Genomic DNA, 25,277 nt, shown 5'->3' with positions numbered 1-25,277 from the left:
CCCAGCATTACTGTGATGTAAAGTTAGAATTTGTTGGTTTTTTTTTTCCCTTCAATTTTTCTGCAGATTTAGAGAAGATAAAAATTCTGCAGTGTTGTCTACACCTATGGGGCTTTGGTGAAAATACAGTCATCCTACTGCAGTCTATTCGTATAACTCAGAAAATCTACATAGATGGTGCCTGTATAGTTGCTTGGCACGTGCTAGTATGATACCTATTTACTTCTATGTCATTGAACTGCAAGTGTTCGGGCAACTGGGAGTTAATACTAACGATTAATTCTTTTGTGTAGTGAGTTTCCAGAAGCAAACATGGAGTTTTGGGGAGCAATATGAGGCCTGTTTTACATTTCTGTTATGAACACTTTATTTTGGTTAGTCACATGGAGAGGAACATTAAAATGAGCATAAAAGAATTTATGTAAACTTAATAATGTATTTATATTGTGCATTGAAGAAGAGCCTTACTATAAATAGAAATTGGGACTTCTACGCAATTGATTATCATTTGGGCCTCCTAGTGAGAGTACTTTATTAGAGTTTGCTTTACATGGGGTTTTCCATGCCTTTCAGGTTGTCATTCTGCAGGGCAGAGAAGCAGCCATTTACTGACTGTGACTGAACAATGTTAAATAAGTGTTTTCCTGAGATAAAAACTTACAGGAAGAATTGAGGAAATAATAAGATTATTTAAGAAAGTCTTATGTTAGAATATTTGAGGTTACAAAAGGTCACACTATCTTAGCTTCTTCCTAGTAAAACAGCATTTTGTTTTAGTTCCTTACCTCCTCCTGAAAATACCCAGTAGAGAAGAGATTGGCACAAACTGTTTACGATTCTATCAATAACTAATTCAAATCAGAAGTCAGGCTAGTGCTACTGTGCAGGACAGCCAGAGCTGAGATGAGAAGTGAACATCTAACAATACATGCTGCCCAAACACCATGCATTTTTTTCAGTCTAAAGATCCTCTGTTTCTTTGGTAATTTTTCCAAGTGTTTTCCCATGATTTTTTTTTTTGTGTGTTTTCAAGTGGCAGGACATCTTTGCAAATGACCAGAAACCCTTCTGTGCAGCTCCCGCGGCCTGACCAGTGCATTGAAAGAAGTCGCAGCAAGACTTACCCCAAAAGAACACAACAGACTGGTAAGTCCTTCTTTGCTGGGCCTGTGGAGAGGTGTCTTCTTAGGTCTTTGGTTCATTTCGTTTTGAAGAGGCAACTCAGAACTGCTGCAGTGTCCTCAATGATCTCTCAGAATGGATTCTCCCTTTTGCCTTAGGTCAGTATTTATATGTAACCTTAACTGGATTTAAACACTCCAGCTTTGTGGATAAAAATAAAAGATATGGTGTGGATCAAACATGATAAAACCTCGTATTTGTAGATCTAAGATAAAGTATGAAAGAGAAGTTTGAAAACAAGCAGTGAGAACATGGTTTTTTTTAGGACTCCTGTCTCTCACTAAAGAATTTTATACTCGTGAGTCTTGCTTGCTGTCCCATTGTTCCAGCTGCTTGATGCAACGTGTCTCTCTTGTACATCCTCTTTCCAGTTCAAGGGCAATATCCCTTTATTTTGATATTAAGTAGAACAGAAGTTAGTGCCATGCCCTCTGCAATTAACATGCTTCATATGTGTGAGCTGGAAATCTATTCTGCATGCTGAAGATGTCACGGGAAGTGGAAAGTTTTTACAGGTATTAGAGGAGATCCATAAGATAAAGCATGGATCACAGGAGTCATGCCCAGAATAGTGGATGTTTCCTGAAATGGAGTAATAGAGGCAAAAGGCTTTTCTAATGTCAAGCTCCAGTTCTACATGTAGTTATGCATGTATGCTTAGCTTCACCTATGACAGCAGGCATGCAGATTTCAGTCAAACTTTTGCATGGAGTTAAGTATATATGTATACTTACATGTTACAAGTTAGAAAATGTATACTTATGTGTTAGAAGTTTGAGAAAAATCTTGTCTGGGCTTTAAAATGTCAGCAAGATTTCTCTTTATTTGGGTTCGTATGGCATGATAAACTTTTGAGAGTCCTCATTTTTAAAAAGAGAGCAGGTATATACATTTGGAAACCTCCCATGTTTATTCTGGATGCCATCTTTTGTCTCAGAAACAAAGTTGGCATGTTCTGCCTTTTAGCTGCAGTTGGTCTTGAGGCGTAGTGTAATGAAAAGTGTTGCTGTTTGCAATAGATTTTTTTCCTAAATTTTATTTATTTAAATGTTAGAAGAGAAGGATTGCCTCCATCACAGAGATGTCTGTGAAGTGCTAAAGCCTCTGACCTCTGGCATCTTATTAAAATGTTTTCCTTTGTTCTTTCTTTTTGTATACGTGTTCTGGTGTTATAAGCAGTCACATAGTATGCGTATTTTATGGTTTTTTTTTCTGTCACCTCATGGCAGTTTAGCTATCTTTTGCAGAGATGAACAACTAGTGCTGTCTCTTTGTCTCATTTGTCCTTTAAAGGATGCTAAAGTCATTAGGACTGCAACCACTTGGTGAATTCTGGGTTGAGTTGGAGTAGGTGCCAAGACAATGATAGAAAATATTTGCTTTTGTGATTTCAGTAAAAATAGTTGTGCTTTAAGAGAGGTATCGGAGGAGATGATACTGTGAACAGACAGAAACTAGCTTTCTTGTGTAAAAGCCACTGCCATTAACTGATTCCCCGGATAGGATAGACAGTGCAGTTTGGCTTTAGCATGCCGGATTATTTTCCTAGAATCTAGATTACAATAGTTTAAAATGCAATAACCTGGCTTTTGTCACTTGCTTAGTACGTTTCATATCTCGGTTGTTCTAGGGTTAGTGGAAAAATCGGACCAGAAAGCTTCAGTGGCTATGCAATCAATGTCTTCATATTAGTGCTTTGTTTTGTGTGTGTGTATATTTAAGTTGGCGTTCAAGTTGATATTCAGTTGGAGAAGGGTTTTTGGTTTGTTTTGTTCTGTAAAGTCTTACATGTGAGATATGTGTAGCTTGTTTTGTTTACTTATTCTCCGTGTTTCATTTCAGCTGAGAGAGAATTACAGTTGCATTTTGTTCTTGTTGCAAATCATAAACTAAAATATGGAACGGGATCTCTCATCATTTTGTCTTACCCTCTTAGGGCAAGACTGATAATGTTCAGCTTTCACAACTCTGGGTAGGGTGAAGCAATTCATAATTCTTTTGGCTGAATGCTGCATGCAAAAAGCTGCTTAGGAATGTCCTCTCTGGACAAACATTGATGTGACCAGACCTGTTGCCACGGGTCCAAGTTTATTCAGTGGTGGAAAACACATTGCTTAGGGTTTGTTGCTGTTTGGTAGCTGAGGCCTTGATTTGTCCCTGCTTTGCACGCTGGGTAGCTGTGTAAACTAGTGTAAAGTAAGTGCTGCTGTTCTGATTTAAAAGCCGGGTGTGGAATTGGGAGTGGGTATTATAATTACAGTACTGTCTCTATTATAATAGTCCCTAAGCAATCACAGGCAATCAGAGTCACTGCCCTAACTAACTTAAATCTTACCACAGATGCCTGTCATTACTGTGCTTCGCCAACCTCAGTCATAGTAGCTAGAATTGTTGGTCTAATGCATTCAGAGTCACGAATCTTCTCCCAGAAAGTTGTGAGATTGGGTTTGATAGTTAAATTTTAGAAAATGAATTATTGGGGTAATTTTATCTATTTACATATTTATTTACTTTGAGCTTTACACTTTAAAATTTATTTTAAGTCCCAAGTTTTGTAAAAGGATGGATGTCACCACTTCTGCATTTCATGTGTGTGGTGTGAGATGCACAAACCTTTGAGGTTACAGGTTTGGAAAATAATTCCAAAAATAAACATTATCACAGAGTAGGCTAAGCTAGTATAGACATATGGAAGTCCATTCGTTTTTATAAGCTCTTAGTAACACACAGTGCAAAGCATGAGCTCTTACTGCATGTTTTCCTTTTAATCTCACTATCTTCTGCTCTCACTAATAGATTTCAATACAAACACTACTTCCAGATAACGTCAGTGAAATGGCTTTGCTTGATAAGAAACAGGCATGACAAGCTTTACAGGGTGCTGAGGTTCTAGACATTTGAGTTTAAAAAAATGTAATAGTCTATTGAAATTGAATGCACAAATCAGCATCAAGATGACTACAAAAGAGAATTGAAGTGTGTGCACTCACTTTTATTGGAAACATTCAGTGCAGTGAATGCTGACAGTAACTTACCTGACAAAGGGTAAACAACTGGGAAAACTTGCTGCAAGTGAGATATTCAAGATTTCTGGCTATCTAAGGTATTTTTGAGAGGCCTATTACCTTGGTGTGCAAGAAGTAGTGGTATAGATAAGTTACTGCAATGGAGTTAGTCTTCTGACAGTTTTTCTGGAGTCTGTTCTTTTATGTTGGCGATACTGTGTCATACAGAGGTGTATGTTAATAGAACAGTACTGTCGTTAGTAAAAGATACATGAAGTGGAACATACTTAAAGACAATTATTACAGTTTCTGTAAGTGTGAATAGAAAGCTCCTGATAAAGCTAGCTATTTATACAAAAGAATTGTACAGCAAGAGCTTTTTTTTAAAAAAGGAAAGCAAGGGTCTTCATTGTGTCCAACTGTGGGGTCTAACATGGCTAATATGAGGTCTTGTCTTGGTAGAAAACTATTTCGTATTTCTGGGTAGATTCTGCCTGTGAGTGATAGTCACTGGTATGTTGTCTTTTCTTTGGTTTTCCCTCAGCTATGTACTATTTAAAACCAGGGAACTCAGCAGTGAGAAGGAGCAGGTTCTTTTTTAAGGATTTACTAGTACTGGCTGCTCCAAAAGCTGGAGTGCCCCATGTAGGCTCTGCAGCACCGGCCTTTGTGCAGGGCGCTGAAGGAGTTACAAAGGCATCAGAGAGTTTCTGCGCTCAGGTGGTCTGACTCTGCATCTCATAACCCTCTGTTGCCTGACTCCCAGGCATGGTTTGGTGTCAGCAGAATGGTAAAGCTATTGCCAAACACAGAGCAAATAATCAGTTATGGAGGTGGCTATTACTTTCGTAGCACTTGACCCTTGGCACTTTGACCTACTCCATTTTCATTTCACTGTCAGTACCTTCCTTAAAGGTGGGAAATTACTACTTCCTGTTCTTCTGTGCTGTCATCTTTAATTATTTGTGTTTTTTGACTGTAGGAATCGTTCACAGAGGTCTGAGGAAAAATTTTTATAGCAGTCTTTTATGTCCTTAATGAAGATTGGTTATTCTTTTTCTGATAATTTTCTTATCCACATTAATTCAAGAAAGTTTTTCGTTCAGTAATTCTGTCTTTTTATCAAGCATGTCATAGTGACAGTGTCGCTATTGCTTCACTCTTGAAAACAGAAAATAACTATATAGGCAAATATGCAGTGCTTCAGAGAGTCTGGAGAGTTGATTGTCTCTTATTGTATAAAATAGAGGATTGGTTCAGAATGCCAAAACTTTCCTTTCCTTTCTGTCTGTGAATCTGTGCCCATTCTGCATTTACTTCTTCAGAATATTCCAAATTATTCCTAGTGCTTCTGCTTTCATAAACAACAAAAAGTGTCTTGAAGGAGCAAATATCGTACAAGTCAGGACCCAGGCTGTTCCTCTCCCCTGCCAAACGTGAGTCTGAAAACTAAGTAGGAAAAGGACTAAACTACATCATTAAAAGTGGTAAGGTCAAACACGTAAAGGGTTTCACTGACTTGCTTAAGCAAAGGTGACTAATGCCACTCGAGATCTTCTATAGTGTGTAAGGCATCTGCTGAAGGCTAGCATATTTAACTGGTAGGAGAGGCAACTGATGCCCAGACAAGATGCCTTAGGGTATCTCAAGTATTTTTGTTGGAGTAGAGGAGGGTCCAGAGACTTTGTGTGTCAAAGGGGTGGCATGGAAGGTTGAGGGAGGTTGTGGAGAAATTCTTTCTCTGAGATTGTGGGGAAAGCTTATAATGCAAAATCTCACCACATTACGTTTTACTTTTAGCCAAACAAAAAGGCTTTGAGCTTATAGCAGTATATTAACAACACTGTGATGCTGCTGCTTGTGCCCAGAGGACGTAGTATTTCCTTTTAGCAGTCTTATAGGCTTCAGTCAATCTGTTTCATTATCTTTCATTATCTAGCTGATGATCAGTGATGTTGCTTTGTTGTTTTACTTAACATCTGTTTCTGGAGGTGGTAACAGTTTTGAAGAATCATAGAATCATAGAGTGGTTAGGGTTGGAAGGGACCTTCAAAGGTCATCTAGTCCAACCCCCCTGCAAGGAGCAGGGACATCCCCAACTAGATCAGGTTGCTCAGAGCCTCATACAGCCTGGCCTTGAACATTTCAGGGATGGGGCCTCCACCACCTTTCTGGGCAACCTGTTCCAGTGTTCTATAACTCGCATCGTAAAGAATTTTTTCCTAGTTTCCAATCTAAATCTACCCCCCACTATTTTAAAACCATTACTCCTCATCCTATTGCAACAGGCCCTACTAAACAGCCTCTCCCCATCTTTCTTGTAGGCCCCCTTGAGGTACTGGAAGACCGCTATCAGGTCTCTCCGGAGCCTCCACTTCTCCAGACTGAACAGCCCCAACTCTCTCAGCCTGTCCTCATAAGAGAGGTGCTCCAGCCCTTTGATCATCTTTGTGGCCCTCCTCTGGACCTTCTCCAACTGGTCCATGTCCTTCTTGTGCTGGGGGCTCCAGAACTGGACACAGTACTCCAGGTGGGGTCTCACCAGGGCAGAGTAGAGGTGGAGAACCACCTCCCTCGACCTGCTGGCTACGCTCCTCTTGATGCAGCCCAGGATGCGGTTGGCCTTCTGGGCTGCAAGGGCGCATTGCCTGCTCATGTTGAGCTTCTCGTCCACCAGCACTCCCAAGTCCTTCTCCTCAGGGCTGCTCTCAATCCATTCCCCGCCCAGCCTGTATTTGTGCCTGGGATTGCCATGACCCAGGTGCAGGACCTTGCACTTGGCCTGATTGAACTTCATGAGGTTTGCACAGGCCCACCTCTTCAGAAATGACTGAAATTAACAGTTAGATTGAAAGAGAATGTGTGAACTGAAGAAAAATTACAGATTAATATTAATAGCACAGCATGGAAACTAAAATCATAGCACCAGTACGACCAAACCTGTCTTGATGGTGAATATATTACTACATACCAAGCTGAATAGTACGTTTTCTTTTTTTGTTCATGATGCTGAGCTGTATACATCTGTAGAGCATAATCTTAGCATGCCACTTTGACGTTAACCCAGTATGAAATAGCCAGATTTCCTTGGCCCTCAATACTCCTAAATCATCAGTGCACGAAGCTGTTTCTTTGAAGCCTGTTATATGGGGACTGAAGAAGAAGGGAAAGTGCATGTTCCTCTTGCTTCTTCAGTTTCCCTTTCATGGCTCAGGTGGGAACTTAAGTGCCAACAGTGTGAAAAGTGCAGGATTGAAATGGAAAGAATATTGAGCACCAAATTGGAAACTAAGCAGATAACTTTCAAATATTGGCCAAAAGTTTCTGACTCATTGAAACTAATGCTTAGCTTTCTGTGTCAGAGTACTACTCTTTATTATCTGTCTCTATTTACATTATTAGTTTTCTAATCCATTGATTTATAGTTACTATTTTCCTGGTGGTAACTTAGGATATCTTAGTGTTGTGTTGCACTGTGTTGCTACATCAATATGAAATGGTTTCTTAGAACAAATGTGTTCATCTTGCTTTACCATCTAATCTAACGATTGTTTTAGAGGCCATAGTTATTACATTGGAGATTCCCAAGCTTTTCATACTGTGTGTTCTCCTCACACCTTTCTTTTCATTGGTGTCTGAGCAGGGAATACCCTTCTGGTGGCAATGGCATAGTATCCCTTGGAGAACACCACCTGCAAACTCCTGTCTCATGGGGAAGAGTAATGAATGCCCCCCAAGTTAAACTTTCTTGTGATGTGGTGTAACTAGAAATAAGGATTAAGACACAAAAGAGTGGTGCTTATCCACCCTTGGCAAGTAGAGTGTGCACCAGATGCCTTGTATATAATTTTATCTCTCATGCTGCACTGTGTTCAGTAGGTGATTATACTGCATAGGTGTGCAAGCATATGTGCTACAGGACTGTTCTGTTTGTGTTTTTTTTTTTCAGGATCTAAGAACATGAGCCAGATTACAACAAATGGGGAAAATGAAGGAACTACCAAAATTATTGCACCTTCCCCTATGAAAAGGTACGTAGGCCAGCAGTTGCCTTCCAGCTTCTATGAGGCTTTGTGTTGCATTGCATAGAGGAACACATTTAGTAATCATTAGTAACAGTTTATTCTGCCCTTAAGTTTAGCACCATCTGATCTTCTGTTGACCAAGGTCAGAGAGTGTTCCCAAATAATTCATTTTAACAAACCCTGATCTTCGGAGGAACCTGGAACAGGGGTTCCAGGTGCCATGGAGTTTGGAAACACACAAATTGGGAAGAGTTAAGGCAAGGAAAAAAGTCTCAGTTTTAAATATGAAAAAAAACAGATAATGACCCAAGGGCCGTCGATCAGGATAGTCCTATGAAGTCCTGTGTGTCTCTCCCCTGGGAGCTGTGGACTGGCTAGCAGAGTCTTCAGGGAATGAGTCTTCTGCCTCTCCATGGGGCAAACTCTGCTTGGGATGTATGGGCAGGGAAGAGCGGGCCATGGCCTGTCTTCCAGCAGTGCTGTTAATCTTGCAGTCCTTATCCGTTACACTGGTAAATTCAGAGCAAAAATCATGAATGTGCCTGATCTTTAGGAGCAGTGAATTGCCAGGGCTTCTCTGGACTTGTGTGATCTGCTGTGTTTAATTATCAGTGCTGAATTGCGCATCTCTGGTTATGAGACATATTTGAGAGAAAGAGATGAGACTCAGATTCAGAAAGGGATTTATATCCCCACCCTTAATTTTAGGTGGAATTTGAGTGCCTGAATCAAAAAAGACTGATCTGACAAAACATTGAGTCAAAAACTCAGCACTTAGCTTTTTTGCTTAGTTGCCTGAATGTCTGTCTCTGCATGCCCAGTAACCCTGACAGGTTTTCTTGAGCTGAGCACCTCTGGCCTTGTATCTCCATTGAACCTGTGAGTTTCAGATACTAGGTATCTGGACTGAACTCTGAAGAAGGGTCTAAAAAATTTACTGCAAATACTTGGTAAATAGTGTTTCCTGTTGCCTAATATTTAGAACAGTTGCCCCCAAAAAGAAGAGCTAATTGCTTCTTCAGTTTGAGGGAAATTTAACCAAATATTCTGTCCCTGAGAAAATAATACTAATCATACATTAAAAGAAAATTTATGATTTTGCCACTCAGTCGTGTGAAGCTAGGCCACTGAGCAGGAAACAATACAAAGATATGTAAATACCTGCAAGGAGAGTGCAAAGAGGACAGAACCAGGCTCTTTTTGATGGTGCCCAATGACAGAACCAGAGGCAGTGGGCACAGACTGAAACACAGGAGCTTCCCTCTGAACATCTGAAACACTTTTTCACTGTGAGGGTGAGCGAGCACTGGCACAGGTTGCCCAAGGAGGTGGTGGAGTCTCCCTCCTTGGAGATGCTCAAGAGCCGTCTGGACATCGTCCCAGACAGCTGGCTCTACGTGGCCCTGCTTGAGCAGAGGATTGGATCAGTTGGCCTCCAGAGATCCCTGCCAACCACAACCATTCTGTTGGTCTGTGATTTGTTAGGAGAGAGAAAGGTACAAACCAAGAGGTATCCATATTTCATAGTACAGAGATGATTGTATTGGGAAAGGATAGGAGTCCTTCGCTACAGGAAGTAGTGGTCCAAATGCTGTGTATAAATTTTTAGAAATGAACTCTTAAAAAGAAATGGATAGGCAGGTTGTAGAGCAAGAACCAAAATGGGGTACTCTCAATGTGGCAGCTTCAAATTTCTGCGTTTAGTTTCCTTTCTTGATAGTTTAAGAGCGATTCACAGGCGGATTCTCACAGAGTCACTGTTTTAAATAGTGTTAATCACTTCCAGCAAAAAAAAAGTATTGGAAGTTGTTTTTCTTGCGTGCTTTCTATTTAGAAATTTATTTGTTCTTCTCTGTGTCTCTGTCTGCACATGTAAAACACCTTTCAGATCTGCCAGGCTCAGTATGCGTGACAGGCAGCACACATGCTTTGTGAAGCGTTTACAATTGGGTAGTTTACCCCATCCTATGTAATTCTCGCATTAATTGTCAGTCATGCTTGCAAAGCATCTTTTAGCAGCTCTTACAAGCTGAGTTTTCATAGTTCAACATCTCATTCACTGTTGAGATACTTAATTGGTTGCTTCTGCATAAGTGGTATAAATTGAAGTTAAACCATAAAAACCCTCAACGACAGTAATCTCACATGAAATTTGGATCCTGACCTTTTCAGATACTTTGTTTGAACTGTTCTTTTTGCAACTGCGTTCCTGGAGGTAATACCAGTATCTGAAAAGCTGCCTTGCTGTAGTTCTCTAGCTGTAAATTGTGTGTGTGCTGTGAATGAATAATGGCTTAGGAATCTAATTCAGTGAATTCACCTCCCAAGATATTTCTCTCTCTCTTTTTTAAGCTTTGAGAACACTATTCAAATTTATTTAAGCCTAAATTCACTGTAAGTATTGTTTGGTAGTTTATGCTGTGCAAAAACAATTGCTTTTTGTAATACAGGACTGAAACATAATGTCCTGGTTCTGGCCAGGATAGAGTTAATATTTACCTGAGCTGGGTGGAGAACTGAAGCTGGTATAGTTATGGCTGGGATAGTTAACTAATTAGCTAACAGCTGGGGTTAATTTACCCAAATTAGCCAAAGGGCTATTCCATCCCATCTGACATCATGCTCAGTATATAAGTGAGGAGGGTGCTGAAGGGAGGCCCTGCTAGTTAGAAGAGACTGGATGTGGAGATCTGTTGTGAGATATTGTACTGTATTTGTGTTCCATCACTCTCTTGTTTTCTTCTGTCATTACTGTTAAATTTACTTTTTGTTCAATCTCAACCCGCGTGTTTGTTTTTTTTTTTTCTGGTTTTCTTTTGTTTGTCAAATCTCCTCCTATTCTCTTGGAGAGTGGGGGGAGTGAGAGAGAGACTGCGTAGTCTGGTCCCCGTTGGGGCTGAACTACGACACATATTTACATGAATTACTTGCTTAGTGTATACTAAGCACATACTTTTAAGCCTGGGAATAGACTGTATGCACATGTGAGTCAATAATTAATGGGTGCAGTATTAAGAAAATGATTTACCTGATAAAGTGTAATTTAATTTCTTTTCCTGCTGACTTACTGTAGCTTTGCATTTTGTTCACTTGGGTGAGAATTAAATGATTAACTCAGTGACCTGTAGTAACCAAAGGCTGAGGTTAAAAGTGGATTAGTGAGTTAAGTACCCAAGATTCCTTTGAAAGCTGAGTCTGTCACCTCCTGCTCTGGGCAAAGAAATCTGGCTTATGTCCTCCTCTTTATAAGCTCTGGGGTTTTTTTTTCTGCTTAAGTTGCACTTTGGAAAGATAGGTAGTATTGTAGTGGATTGCTGTCAGTAATACTTCCTCAAGAGTATAGTGGAGATCACTGCGACTGTCTGTATCAGGTGAACTGCTTGTTCATGTAGAAAGCAAGCTCTAGATGTACCTAGAGATGATGATGCAGGAGAAGCATGATTAGCCATTGGCAGGAAGATGGGTGCAGAAGCATGCTCCATCTGGAAGCCACCTTGCAGCACTTGGAATGACAGTGAGCAGGTTATCTAGGAGCATTAATGGGTTGGAAATTGTAAAACCTGACACTATGAGAATGGTGGGAATAGGAAGAATTGAAGCATCCTACTGTTTACTCCCTTATCTCCTGTAGGTACAATGGGAGACTGGTTAAGAACACTAATATAGCTCTTAAAGCAGGTGACTGTTTTGACTGTCCTGATACATTACCTTGCAGCAGTTAGGGAAGATAGCTCTTTCATGTTGTCAGAGGTATGCTCAGTGTCTAGCAAAAGGAAAACATAAGGAGTTACTGGGGAAGGAATGAGAAGAATGTGCTACTCTATGAACCTATGCTCTGTCATGTTTTGAGTAGTTATCACCCCTACCTTTGTTGCTCCCATCTTAAAGAAGGTACTGTAGACTTGGAAAAATGGTAGAGAAGCAAGATAAGGATATTCAGAGGTATGTGGTGACTCCTGTACTGGGAGAGGTTGAATAGTCTGTGGTTCTTTCACTTGGAAAAGAGATGAGACAGTTGTTAAAAAATGTATTAGAAAAATATGGGAAGGAGTTTGTGATTAGGGAACTTCCGTAGGGCTTTTTTTTTCTTTCTATAAGCATAGAGCTAGTGAGGAACACAGGGTGGAAGTTTTGAACCAGGTGGAAGTTTTGCAAGAAAATTAAATACTTGCTTGTGCCATGGTTAAATACTGGAGCATACTGCTACTAGCCACTATTTATGCAAAAAAAAAAAAAAAACTTCAAGAGGTGTTTAAGTAAATACATGGAAGAAAGTTCCATCAAGAGCTGTGTAGAATAAAAAGCAGATAACGCCTCTGGTTCAATAATCTGTTAAGTGCATATTGTGGAAGATTGTGAAAGCATATTGTATATTTGCCCTATTGTTAGACTTTTTGCCTAAGCATCTGTTCTTATTTATTCTGAGACAAGATTGACCTTTTTTGTGGCTCAGTGCAGCCATAATTTTGAGCTTGTAGAGCTGATTTTCAAGACTTAGGTTTTCTTCCTTCAAGTCTCTCTTTTGACATAGCAACTGTTTTGCCTCTTTCACGTAGCAGGCAAATAGTTATATGCCAGAGTGGGTCCCTGTAATGACTGTATGCCTTTAAGATTAATTTTTGAGAGGTCAGGGGGAGAGAACGTGTGATCTGTACACTATGGGTTTAAAGAAATATATATCTGTACTTTTATTTAGCTTTAAAAAGATGAAAAATGAAAACAGTCCAGAAACCCAAAGAAGTAAAACAAGCGCACCATGGGAGGAAAATGGCCCACAGAGGTAAGGCGAGGCATGATGTCCTAGATATTGTGCAATAGTAAATATCATGCCATGGCAGTAGGTTGAAGGATATTGCTATAATGTATTAATGTATTAACAGGTTCACGACAAATTTGTATTGCACATGAGAAGATAGGTCTTGTCATGGATAAATAATCAGTTAAAAATTAGGAAAGTAGGTGTAGGAGGAAGTGGTCAGTGGGTAAGACTGACCAGTGGCTTTCCATAGAGGACTGTTCATAGACCACTGCTGTTGAATATATTTGTCAAAGACCTGGAAAAGGGATGCTAAAGTTTGGTCATGGGACAGAATTGTTCAGGATAGTGAGAGTGAAAATTGTCTGTGAAGAGTAGCAGAAAGATCCCTAAAGTATAAGTGACGAGTCACTAGGTGGTGGATGATGTTGAATCAGTTAGTGTAAAGAGAGGCACATGGGGGCGAAAAAATAACTCTAGATTTCTGAGTAAAATGAGCTACTGTGGAGTTATGATGGATAACTTTATGCAAGCATAACTATGTAGCAGTCAGAAAAAACAATTAGCAATTATTAGGAAAGCAAGAGAACAGCATCATGCTATTATGTAAATTTGTGAATCACATATTTGCTCCATGAATTTTGAGTGCAGTTCTGATGTCTTTATTTCAGGAAAAGGAAAAGGCTTTTAGAGCGGTAGCAAGGGTAATCAAAGGTGTGAATGGCTGTGCAGGCAATGTGTGCAAGGGATGTAGGCCAGGCAGGACTGTCTTCAGTCTGGGAAAGAGATAATTTCAGGCGATATGTTCTAGAAAATTGTAAGTAGTACAGAGAAAGGAGAAAGCGAGCAGAATTGTATTTTTCCAGCATTAGAACTTCAAATTAGATTAGATCTTCAAATGAAGCCATTGGAGGTGGTTTAAAAGCATTGAGAAAGGCAGTGAGTAGTGACTCACTGTGAGTAGGAGAAGGAGACCTGTGGTCCTCCTTTAGAAGGAATGCTGGAAGTTCGTGGATTCCTGGGAGAAGCTGGGTGAGTCATGGAACAAAAAATTGTCGAATCATAGAATCATTAAGGTTATAAAGGACCTTTAACAGGCATCTGGTCCAACCCCCCTGCAAGAAGCAGGGACATCTTCAGCTACATCAGGTTGCTCAAAGCCCCATCCAACCTGCCCTTGAATGTTTCCAGGGGCAGGACATCCACCACTTCTCTGGGCAACCTGTTCCAGTGTTCCACCACCATCATTGTAAAACATTTCTTCCTTATATCCAGTCTGAATCTACCTCCCTCTATTTTAAAACCATTACCCCTCATTTTATTACAACAGGCCCTCATGAAGAGTTTCTCCCCGTCTTTCCTGTAGGCCCCCTTTAGGTACTGGAAGACTGCTATGAGGTCTGCCCAGAGTCTTCTCTTCTCCGGGGTGAACAGCCCCAATTCTCTCAGCCTGTCCTCATAAGAGAGGTGCTCCAGCCTCTTGTCATCTTCATGGCCCTCCTCTGGACCCTCTCCAACTGGTCCATGTCCTTCTTATGTTGGGGGCTCCAGAACTGGATGCAGTACTCCAGGTGGGATCTCACCAGAGCAGAGCAGAGGGGCAGAATCACCTCCCTCGACCTGCTGGCCATGCTCCTCTTGATGCAGCGCAGGATGCGATTGGCCTTCTGGGCTGCAAGTACACCTTGTTGGCTCATGTTAAGCTTCTTGTCCACCATCACGCCCAAGTCCTTCTCCTCAGGGCTGCTCTCGATCCATTCTCCGCCCAGCCTGTATTTGTGCCTGGGATTGCCACGACCCAGGTGCAGGACCTTGCACTTGGCCTGGTTGAACTTCCTGAGGTTTTTACGGGCCCACCTCTCCAGCCTGTCAAGGTCCTTCTGGATGGCATCTGTTCCCTCCAGCGTGTCAACTGCACCACACAGCTTGGTGTCGTCGATGAACTTGCTGATGGTGCACTCTATCCCACTGTCCATGTTGCCAACAAAGATGTTAAACAGTGTGGGCCCAATATGGACCCCTGAGGAATGATGCTCATCACCAATCTCCTGTTGGACATTGAGCCGTTGACCACCGCTCTCTGAGTGCGGCCATCCAGCCAATTTCCTATCCACCGAGTGGTCCATCCATCAAATCCTTTTCTCTCTAGTTTAGAGATAAGGATGTAATGCGGGACAGTGTCAAAAACTTTGCACAAGTCCAGGTAGATGACATCAGTTGCTCGTCCCTTGTCCACCAATGCTGTCACCCTGTCATAGAAGGCCACCAGACTGGTCTATCTTTAGTGAGGTGAGGCTGGCCGTCCTGTAGTTCCTGGGTCTTCCTTGTTCCCCTTTTTTAAAATGAGGGTTATGTTATCCCTCTTCCAGTTATCAGGAGTCTCACCAGACAGAAAATCCTCAAGGGCTTCTGAAAACAGAGGTATAGCAACTGGTTCAGTAAGTCCCCTGGACTGGGCATAGTGGGGCAATGAGAGAGCACTGAGGAGCTCTCATATGTGTTCTTGCTTCCAGTAGGTGGTTGCTTATGGCTGCTGTTGGAAACAGGCCACTCAACTAGATGGCACGTTAAGTGTAGTCCAGTATAGTCCTGCTTTTATGTGATGATTCAGATCTATACATGGTGTGTCTTTTGGGGCATCATAATGATTTACCATGTGCTTTACTTCCAAAACTTTAGGTGTTTTCAGAGTGAGGACAAGGCAGTGTGCAAATATACTCTTCCTACGATAGACGTTTATTTGTGAGTTTTAAAGAAGAAGCGGTGTCAACTTGTCACATTATGGCTCTATTGTTAAAATGGCTCTCAGAATAGCAGGAGGCTTGATCCTGAAGCAGCCAAAGAGTGGTAGGATTGAGTTTTTGCAAGTCTATCTCTTCTACAGGACAATGTCATTTTAGACACATAAGCAGACTGTGTGCTGCACAGAGGTTTTCACAACTTCTAATAATAATTCTCATTGAGCTGAAGTGTGGCAGCTTTTCAGCCATGCAGAGCAATGCTGTAATCAGTAGTCTGCAGAAGCAGGTGAAGAGAAATGTATCCAATTTGAAGGCCAGAGGGTTTTAGGAAGGCAGAAAGAAATACCTTAACTGGAATTTGGTGAGAATATTGTATGCACCACATAGTTGTTGTGAAAAGGGCAGAGTAATGTTAGAGAAGATGTGTGGTTGAGCTTAGCATCCTTCCTCCAAAAAGTCATGAAACATGAGTAGCCCCCCTTAGAGTGATATGTACTCACACTGTTGGAAGAGATCCTTACACTTCTGCAGGAAGATATCACAGGATAACCTGTACAGGCGTTGATAGTCTACATGTAATTTGGTAAAAACCCAACCCATTGGGTCCTACCCAGGCTTAGGTACATAACATGAAGCTTGGAATACTGCCAGATCATTGGCAAAGGGTTACAAGGATGAACAGCAGAGAACTGGAGCTAAAATTGTTTCACTATCCCAAGCATTAGCTCTGTGATGAAGATGTATGTCATGACAGGAACGCTGTTTTCATGCTTACATCCATGGACAACAAAAAGAATAGAGGTACATTTGAATGTCTAGCTCTAGTCTGGATAACTCATATGAAAGCACAGAATTATTATTATGCTCAAAGAATACGTGTATACTTGGTTCTGCATTTTGTAAGCTTAGAGTTGTAGGCTTGGCAATGCTGAGAGGTCTCCTAGATTTTCAAGGTTCAGTGTAAAATATTAGTTGCTGGAAAGCAGTACCATCTGTATTTAGGTAGCATGCGTGCACACGCGCATACATGTATAGCTGAATATGTATATAAGTGTGTGTGTGAGCCTTCTCATTTTTGTAGGCTGAATCTCAGTTAGCTGACATAACTTCACTGGAGGTTTTAAAGCTGATTGTTTACTCTTCCCTTTTAACCCTAGTGGGCTGTATAATTCTCCCAGTGACCGCAATAAATCACCGAAGTTTCCTTACTCTCGGCGACGGAACCCATCAGGTGGCAGTGAGAATGAGTCTGGGCAGCCAGTCCGGAGGAGGTAAGAGCCCCGGGGTTAAGTACTGTTAGCTTCTCACAGTAGAAAACTTGATGTCCTGCATGCTCGGTAAAGGCTCTTGGAGACACAGCTGGGTCCTGGGAAAAGGGGTGCCCTAGGGGCCAGTTGTTATTCTAAAAAAAACCTGGGCAAGAGTACCAGATCTGCTTTTGGAAAGGAAGCTTAGGTCAGTCTTTTTGCTTGCATACTGTTCTGAGTACTAGGAAAATGGTGTCAAAAATATGAGAAGTTGAATTATTATTTGCACCTGCAAGATCCTTTCAGTTGCTGCAACTATTTTTCCCTTGTGAAGGAAAGGATTGATGGATGTTGGTTGCTTGATGAGCTTCTAATACAGACTAGTATTTTATTTAAGGTATATTGCTTTGCTTTAAGTGCAACAAAAATTAAATGAGTGAGCCATAAAGCTGTCTTCAACAGTCCCATATGTGAAATACGTTACATTAGAGAGGATGCCAGGAAAAATACAACTATGAGATACTTAATGTGTTTTTAATGGGTACATGTTGAATTGGGTAACTTGGAGAAGTAAAATTAAATGGATGGAGATTCTGTGTGGTGTGTCCTGGAATGTGTCCAAAATGTGAATTACAGAGACAGATCTGAAGTGATACATGTTTGAGACACTATGTGTTACCTGGGATGGTTTGTCCTGCTGAGAACCTACTTTCATTGCTAAGGTACCCTGATGCTGTGATCTGCTGTGAAGTATAGACAAGCATAGCTACTGTGCTGTTTTCATGGCAGTCTTCTAGGGCTGCCTTACAAGCCAGGACTTTGGAGTTACATCTCCTTCTGACATTTTCTGAAGTGATTACCTGTTTAGCTTTCAAATCCAGTGTTTGCAGGGGAATCTCTGAAGACACAGCTGTATCTATGAGGAAATGTTGTTAGATGTGGAGCTTTTATATTTGTCAGGTTTCTGAGCCGCTCCAGACCTTTTATCTGCCATTAACTGTGTAGAACAGGAGTGAAGAAACTCACCCATGGTGTATGCTTAGTGACCTCGTGCCTGAGTTGAAGTAAATCAGCATAGCTTTCTCTAAGTCAATAGAGTTATGTTGATTTACCATATTGGATAAAGCCTTTGTAGGTGTTAATAGCAGTGTGTTTCCTGAATGGGTTTTTTGATTCATTGCTAGCTTAGTTGTCAGAAGTACTTGTTGGGCTCTGTAAAAACAAAGGAATAGAGATGTGCTGTGCTGAACTGTCTTGTACCAAGAAAAGAACAGTTCGTGCACTGTGCAGTAGGAAATTTTTTGAGATGTGAAGTATTTATCATCTGGGATTTGTGTTTGGCTGATCTACTCAGTGGACAGGTGGTCATGCCAATAGCAAGTTTTCTTTTGAGCAACCACACCAACAAAATGTTTTTAAAAGTCTTATCTCATATGTGAGACTCTGAAAACTGACAATAGTAGGTGGATTCTAACCTAATTATGTCTTCCTGAATCTTGGTTTTATTCATGCACTTTCCTTTTTCAGCTGTTTAATAACAATAGCCATGTTGTTTATGCAGTCTTTACTGGAATTAAGAGGAAAACATCAGGCCTTGCTATGCTGGAAACAGTAGGAAACTCTTAAGGCTAGCATACTCTGCTTAACCTTGCAAGTCAAGGGTTTGCAATGAGTGTTTGAATGGGATCATGCCTTCACAATTTACTATCCTAAAAAGTATGAAATATGGACATGCCCTTTTGTCTCTGCCTTAAGTCATATTGAAAAAAAACCCTTTGTAAAGTGTGGGGTTTTTTTAAAAAAAAAAGATGGGAGTTGTTGTGTATTTGTGTTAAGTGATCCAATGGTATTTCATTAAAACTTCCTTAATATCACAGGAAAAATCAAAACAGTGGCGAAGATTCGGATTTAAAGCAAAGGAGAAGGTAAATATATAATCTACAGCAACCATGAAATTCTAGCGAAGGTACTGGTCATATTTTAGTTCCCTGCATTCCCTCCCTTCCTGCTTTCTCCTCCATATTCTTAAATACTTAAAAAGCTTTTTATGTTCCACCCATTTATTTTTTTCTTTCCTATCTTTATTTTGCTAAACACTTAGTAGCATAACCTCATCAGAGCACAGATTCCTACAAGCTGCCTTGTGCATTGTTACTACACCGTGCTAGAAGCAGTTTGTGGAAGTTTACTAAAGGCTTGCCTGCAAGTTGAAAGTCAATTCTGGAAGTTTTAGCTTTTGAGTTTTGCATCTGCAGATTTTGTTTTGAGTTCTCCAGTCTCCCAGTCCACTTCTAATTAATCTGTTTTGAAAACAAGTGTACTACCGGTTTAGATGAGTTGTCCTGCAAAAGGTAGATGCAATTTCTTATGGTGTTCTTGTAGTCTTACACATTTTTTTCTGAATTTTTTCTTAAGCTTTTTTTTTTCCTGTGCAGTCCTGACTAGGTGTCACATTTCCAAATAAAATACTGGTGTTGATTTGAGTGTGCCCTTCAACAATGGCAGCTTTTGACAGATTTTTTGCATCTGGAGCTCTCGTGCCTTTCCTTGCTCCTGTGCTGCTGCCCTGGCTGCTGGAAAAAGGTGACAGTGCATTGCATTTTGATGTCAGGGTCTCTTGAAGATTGTGAAGGAGAGCAGGCACTCCCAGGATCTGATTGACAGATCTGCAGCATGGGAAAGGAGCTCTGGCAGAGATACAAACATCACAGAGACAATCACAGGAAGTAAAGGAAAGTGTTCATGTACTTTTCACCTATTATGAGAGAACAGATCATTTTTCTGGATGTTACCATTACAAGCTCCTAGTGATAGTCCCATGGTGAATATCCAGCACATAAAACTGAGAGGATTTAGTTAGGCATCTCAGGTGGAAAATCCCGGTGCTGAGAAGGAACTTCTTTCTGAAGGCTATGCCTGCTGTATTACATTACAAATGTACAAGTTTATTATTGTATATTGGAATAGACCTCCACTTCCTCACAATTTTGCGACTTTTTATCTCATTTTAATCAGAAAAGGGCTGCACCAGAATATGAGCCTTCTCTGTCAACTGTTTCTCTGAAATGCCAAATCCTGCAACCCACCCCTCAAGCCCCAACCTGGGCTGTATTTGTTCTGTCTCTCTCATAGCCAGACTTACTATGCTCCTTATGTCAGTCCATATAGATATACCACCTGAAAAATATCAAATCTATTGTGTGACCAATAAAACATCAGGAAAGGATGAAAGGCACTTTGTAATTGTCAGAGATCAGAATGATCTCCTGTGTTCTTGCACCTGACTTAGGAAACCACCTTTGTTTCCATTTTGGTATTTTATTCAGTTCACTAAAAGCTATCATTTAATATTCAGAGAAAGATAATATTCTGACAGCCAGCATGAGGAGCTGCCACTCAGCTGACAGCTCAGCAGCCCTGCTCTCTCCCCGCAAGTGCTTTTCTGACAGGCAACACAAGGTAATTTGATGTGCAGTATCCAAAAGCTGGATCAGATTTCCATTCCTGAAAAGCTAGAGAGAGGCTTATCTTGAATTTGAACAAATAGGATGTTTCGTCTTGCAATTGTCCTGCCATGGTGTGATTTTTGCTGTCTTGTTATGTTATGGGATAAATTGCTTAAATCAGAGTAAGAAAATACTTGAAGTACTGAGAAATATAAAAGAACTGAGTCACTTGGATGATGTGGAAGTGTGAAAGAACAGTGTTGCTTGGATGACCTAGTAATGTTGAGATTCAAGATTAGTGGAATATTTATTAAACATCTGATATGATTTGGGGGGGAAAAAAGCTGTAACTTTGGGCTTGTAAGATCTGCTCTGGTTCTGGGGTGTTTATTGCTCTGAACTCTCTGGATGTGCTAGAGCCAATGTCTTTTGTACACCATCTCTTAATCTTCCTTCCTCCTTCAGGGTTGCATTTTTCTGTAGTAACATACATTTTTCTTACCTCCACTTCCAGCTTCACCCAAAAATGTGTATTTTTACTTGGGAAACTGGCTATCCTGAGCCTCTCAATGGCTTTAAATTTTGAGCCATGAGATTTGGGGATGGGGAGAGGTTTCTGCTTCTCCTCTGGGGAAATTTCACTTTTCCAAGCCTATTCCCTACAGACAAGCTGAGTTGTCCTAGGCTTTGGTTTTCCTATTAGTCGAAAACATTTCTGTTTGAACGGGAGCTATGTCATAATGATTTCCTAGTTTGAGAGAGGGGGGAGTCCAGACTCCATAGACTCTGAGGTGTTTAATGACACAGCAATTTGATAAAACTAGCCATAATTCACTGGTATTATGGACTAATTCATAAAACTCTGAGCTGTGTCAGAAAGACATCTGTAACAGTATCCTGATTTCAGAGGCAGAGAGTAGAGTGATGTGTCCCTGACCAGACAGGACACTCAGGGGAGGTCCATGCAGCTGCAGCTATTCTGTTCCCTTGGAAGTCTCTCTCATCAGCTCTTATCGCATAGGCTCTTCTCTCTAAGCTGTTAGAACATGCAGCAAGCAAGTGCTTGTCAATAGCCTCAAACCTTGTCATGAAATGCTTCCCTTTACCTGTTAACTCATACCTAATGAACTCCTTTCACTCCTCAGCTTGTTTGAGGTGTAATTTAACAAATCTCTTCTCTTACAAAAGTGGCTCATCAAAGAACAAAAGCAAAGCACACTTTCTTTTGCCTCCTGGCTTTTCTTTTGCTGTTTGATGAGCCACTTTTGTAAGAGTTTCTAAAACCAGAGCCCTGACAACTGTCTGTCTGCTGCAAAATGTTGCTTGGTGGCAATCAAGGGTCTCAGATAGTAGTGACCAAGCACTTATCTCTACTGAGAGGAGTTTGTCTGTAGGTAGACATACACTCATTTTCTTCTTCAAGTTCAGTCTCAGCCTGTTCCACCAGTCTTTTTCAGCAGTAAATAATCAGAGCCATAAATGTCACCTTACCATTTGAAGCTTTGTGGTCAGAGGTGGTAACAGAAGTAACTGCTTTACTTCTTTTCCCTCACGTGGTGCACCATCTTTGTAGCTGTGCATCTCAAAGCTGTGCTGATATACACACCTGCCAATGTGTGCACTTTGGCCTTTCTGTATTTATAAAGATCAGCAGGATCACAGTGTTAGTGGTGTTTCTTCCATACTGCCTAACACTTGAAAAAAGATACGAACGTACTGGAAGCCAGATGGAAGTTGAGATTACTTGAACAAGACAGATCTGTTGAGAATTTTGTTTTGCATGCAAAATCATAATTAGTGTTTTGTTGGATGTCCCACAATATGCAAGAAAAGAGCCAGAATGCATGCACTTTAAAGACAAAACATTTTGCACCTCAAAGAAACATTTCACTGTGGCATATACGCAATGAGTGCTGGGAGATGAAATAAAACAAATGAACAAAGATACAGTGCAATGATTCAAAAGGAAAATAGCATTCACCTGACACTACACTCTGGATGCACTACTTTGGAAATGGTTGTTCCAAATCAATTAAGGAGAAAATAATAATATGACTTTCAGGTGTAGGCAAGCCCTCTAGAGTTTTTAAATTCTGATTTTCCTGGTAATGTCTTTGTAGTGTTGTTCATTCCTTGTTTAGAACTTCAGTACTTCAGGTGTTAGTAGATAATATCACCTTCAGATGTTGCTTTTCTCCTCTCCAGATCACGGTCTCGCTGTAACACCAGTAGTGGCAGTGAATCAGAAAATTCCAACAGAGAGCATCGGAAGAAGAGAAACAGGTGAGCTTTATGTATTTTAGACATAGAGACATGAAACACAAAGAAATGGAGATGGACTTTTCTGAGATAGACCTATTAAGAGGAAATATAATATGTTTTCTATGTACACAGGCTTCCTGAGGCAGCTTAAGGTCCTCTTTTGAATAAGAAGAGAAATAATTGCCAAAATACGTATCATAGGTATATGCAATGAATGCATGCCCTCCTGTTGCTTGAGAATGTTGCTCATTAATGTACTGCTAAATCGAATATGGTGCACATTTACAAAAGATTTACAATATTAATGCAAATAAAGTGGATGATGGTGATTACAAGATATTCACAGCATGTACTTCAATACGTCAAAAATTTCAAGTGCAGAATTTTAGCTGAAAAAAAGCTTTTCAAGAGAATAGTCAAAATATTTTCGTGGATCTGAAACTCCATGTTGTTTTTAAGTACTTGCATTTAATTGTATAAATATTTTTATTTTTCAGAAGGTAAAGTGTGGGCTTAAGCCCGGAACGTGTACAGTGACAGCTGTATCAGCTTTTAATAGAACAACAGTAGTTAACATCAAGTGATGCTAGCAAGTTTTGGGTTTTATATTCTATTTTTCTTGTTGCTCATATGAAAAAGTTAGCATAACAAATGATTTATTGTAGCAAAGACTTTCCTTAAAAAATGCAACTTTTATGTTGCACTTGAAATAACAGCATTTGAGAGTTATTTGTGAAAATGTATTTCTAAAAAGCACATAGAATTTCTTCATAGTGCATACACAGAGCATAAGAGAGCTGTCACTGGATGAAAGAGGAATTGTTTAAGGCAAATCTTCTAAGAAGCCATCTGCACAAGCTGCCATAGTTTCTTGTCTCACATGCAGTACTATGAGTGATAAATGAATTTCAGGTATTTGGAAGCTCTTAGAAATAGTCATATGCTAGATAGTGCTGCAGAAATATGCAGTATAATGATATTTTAAGCATAACTTGTAGCAGTTAAAGAGATGCTAAAAAATAATTGTGAAATTCAAATAGGCCTGTATAAGCATAGCTGAGCCATGAGATTTCTTTGGAGTTTATTTAAATCAGAGCACAGTCTTCTGAGATACTCACCTAACAATAACCTAGTGTGCATGGGAGATTTGTTTTCCAGGTGAGCTTGAAGTTTGAATGAAGTACTGAGTATAGTTTCAGTGATCACTAGGTAAATGGTATTTTGTATCCCTTTCTCTTAGTACACTCTTGCCAGTTTTTTTCTCCTGTGAAACTTCTTGTTCAGGGAGCTCCACAAGCAAGTGAAGGGAATTAGAGACTGACCACAAGAATGTTTTTAAGAGCTTCTTGCAATATAAAGATTGAATTGTAATAAAGATTAAATACTGTTTATCATTTTCCTAAGAATAAAAGGGCCTTTACCAACCCTTCCTCAGGTCATGGAAAAGTGCTTTTTTTTTTTTTTTTAATTGGATTTTTTGTATGGATTTTTTTTATGTTTTTCACATTTTCAGGAATGTAAAATACATCCAAAATGTTAATGTTGCAGCATGTTGTACTCTTAGGTGGTCACTTGAAATCAGATGAGATAAAAAGTGATTATCAGTGTTAAAGTAAACAAGTACTAAATGAGCTGGAGGTTTGAGACTTGTGCCTTGTCATCGAGTGCAGGGAAACTACCAGTCGTAACAAATTTCTGCATTTTGTTAGCAGCCACAGCAGGAGTATGATAAGCTGAAAGGACACAAGCACTAAATAGCTTTCCCATTAGCAGAAGTGAGCCAGCCCTAAGAGCGTTAAATTGGACAATATAATGAGGCTTGCAGCTGCTGTTACTCAAGTTTTACCTGTTGCATGATTAATACAAATTTATTTCCCAATATAATAATCAAGTCCCTGGCACAAGCAGACACAAAGTTGTATTGTTTTATTGGAATAAAATTACTGCATACTCACATTACCCAAAAGAATCTGCTTCTGATCATAGAAAAGTAGAATTTATTGTTCACATGAGAACAGATCACAGTGAACTGTTTATCAGATGAGAACAAATTATCAGAGAAGCATAGAAATGCAGATGAAAACTTCTGAAGGTAAAACACTGGAAAAAGGTTAGGGAGAAACTCCTTCCTTGATCTAAATCTGTCTTTGAGGTTTCACTCCATCATAGGAATGTTTAATCCTAAGCAGATGTTAATATGAAATTAAGGAAGAATGTATTATGAGTATATTTAAATCATAGAAGAAACCTATTTGCTTTTTTTAATGCTGTGGACAAAATTTATTGTGTGGATAAAAATGTATTAAATTAGTAGACAGTGCGTACTGGAGCATATTCTTTTACTTAACTATACTTTGAAGATCCATCTGATTAGAATCACGGAATGACTGAATGGCTGAGGTTGGCAGGATCCTCTGGAGGCCAACTGGTTCAGTCCCCCATCTCAAGCAGGGCTCCCTGGAGCCAATTGCCTAGGACCGTTCCCAGATGGCTGAGTATCTCCAAGGAGGGACACTCCACCACACCCTTGGGCAACTTGTGCCAGTGCTTGCTCACCCTCACAGTGAAAAAGTGTTTCAGATGTTCAGAGGGAAGCTCCTGTGTTTCGGTCTG

At 40.2% G+C, this 25,277-nt stretch overlaps 1 protein-coding gene across 4 annotated transcripts in view; it reads left to right on the top strand.

Moving 5' to 3' along the window:
* EPB41L4A (erythrocyte membrane protein band 4.1 like 4A) overlaps positions 1–25,277 on the top strand; it is a 144,381-nt gene that overhangs the window by 100,724 nt on the left and 18,380 nt on the right. Inside the window, exons 12-18 of one of the 4 annotated variants that reach the window (XM_086771199.1) lie at positions 1,034–1,146; positions 8,137–8,218; positions 10,565–10,606; positions 12,909–12,992; positions 16,867–16,980; positions 18,834–18,881; positions 22,608–22,685. In XM_086771199.1, coding sequence (XP_086627325.1) covers positions 1,034–1,146; positions 8,137–8,218; positions 10,565–10,606; positions 12,909–12,992; positions 16,867–16,980; positions 18,834–18,881; positions 22,608–22,685 — 561 coding nt within the window. Of the gene's footprint in view, positions 1–1,033; positions 1,147–8,136; positions 8,219–10,564; positions 10,607–12,908; positions 12,993–16,866; positions 16,981–17,592; positions 17,672–18,833; positions 18,882–22,607; positions 22,686–25,277 lie in introns of those variants that run through there. The other 3 variants (XM_086771200.1, XM_086771202.1, XM_086771201.1) reach the window with 3 other exon arrangements.

Source organism: Chlamydotis macqueenii, chromosome Z (assembly GCF_036417535.1).
Source record: "Chlamydotis macqueenii isolate bChlMac1 chromosome Z, bChlMac1.mat, whole genome shotgun sequence".
Lineage (NCBI taxonomy): Eukaryota > Metazoa > Chordata > Aves > Otidiformes > Otididae > Chlamydotis > Chlamydotis macqueenii.
This window is presented reverse-complemented; position numbering and strand designations above follow the sequence as displayed.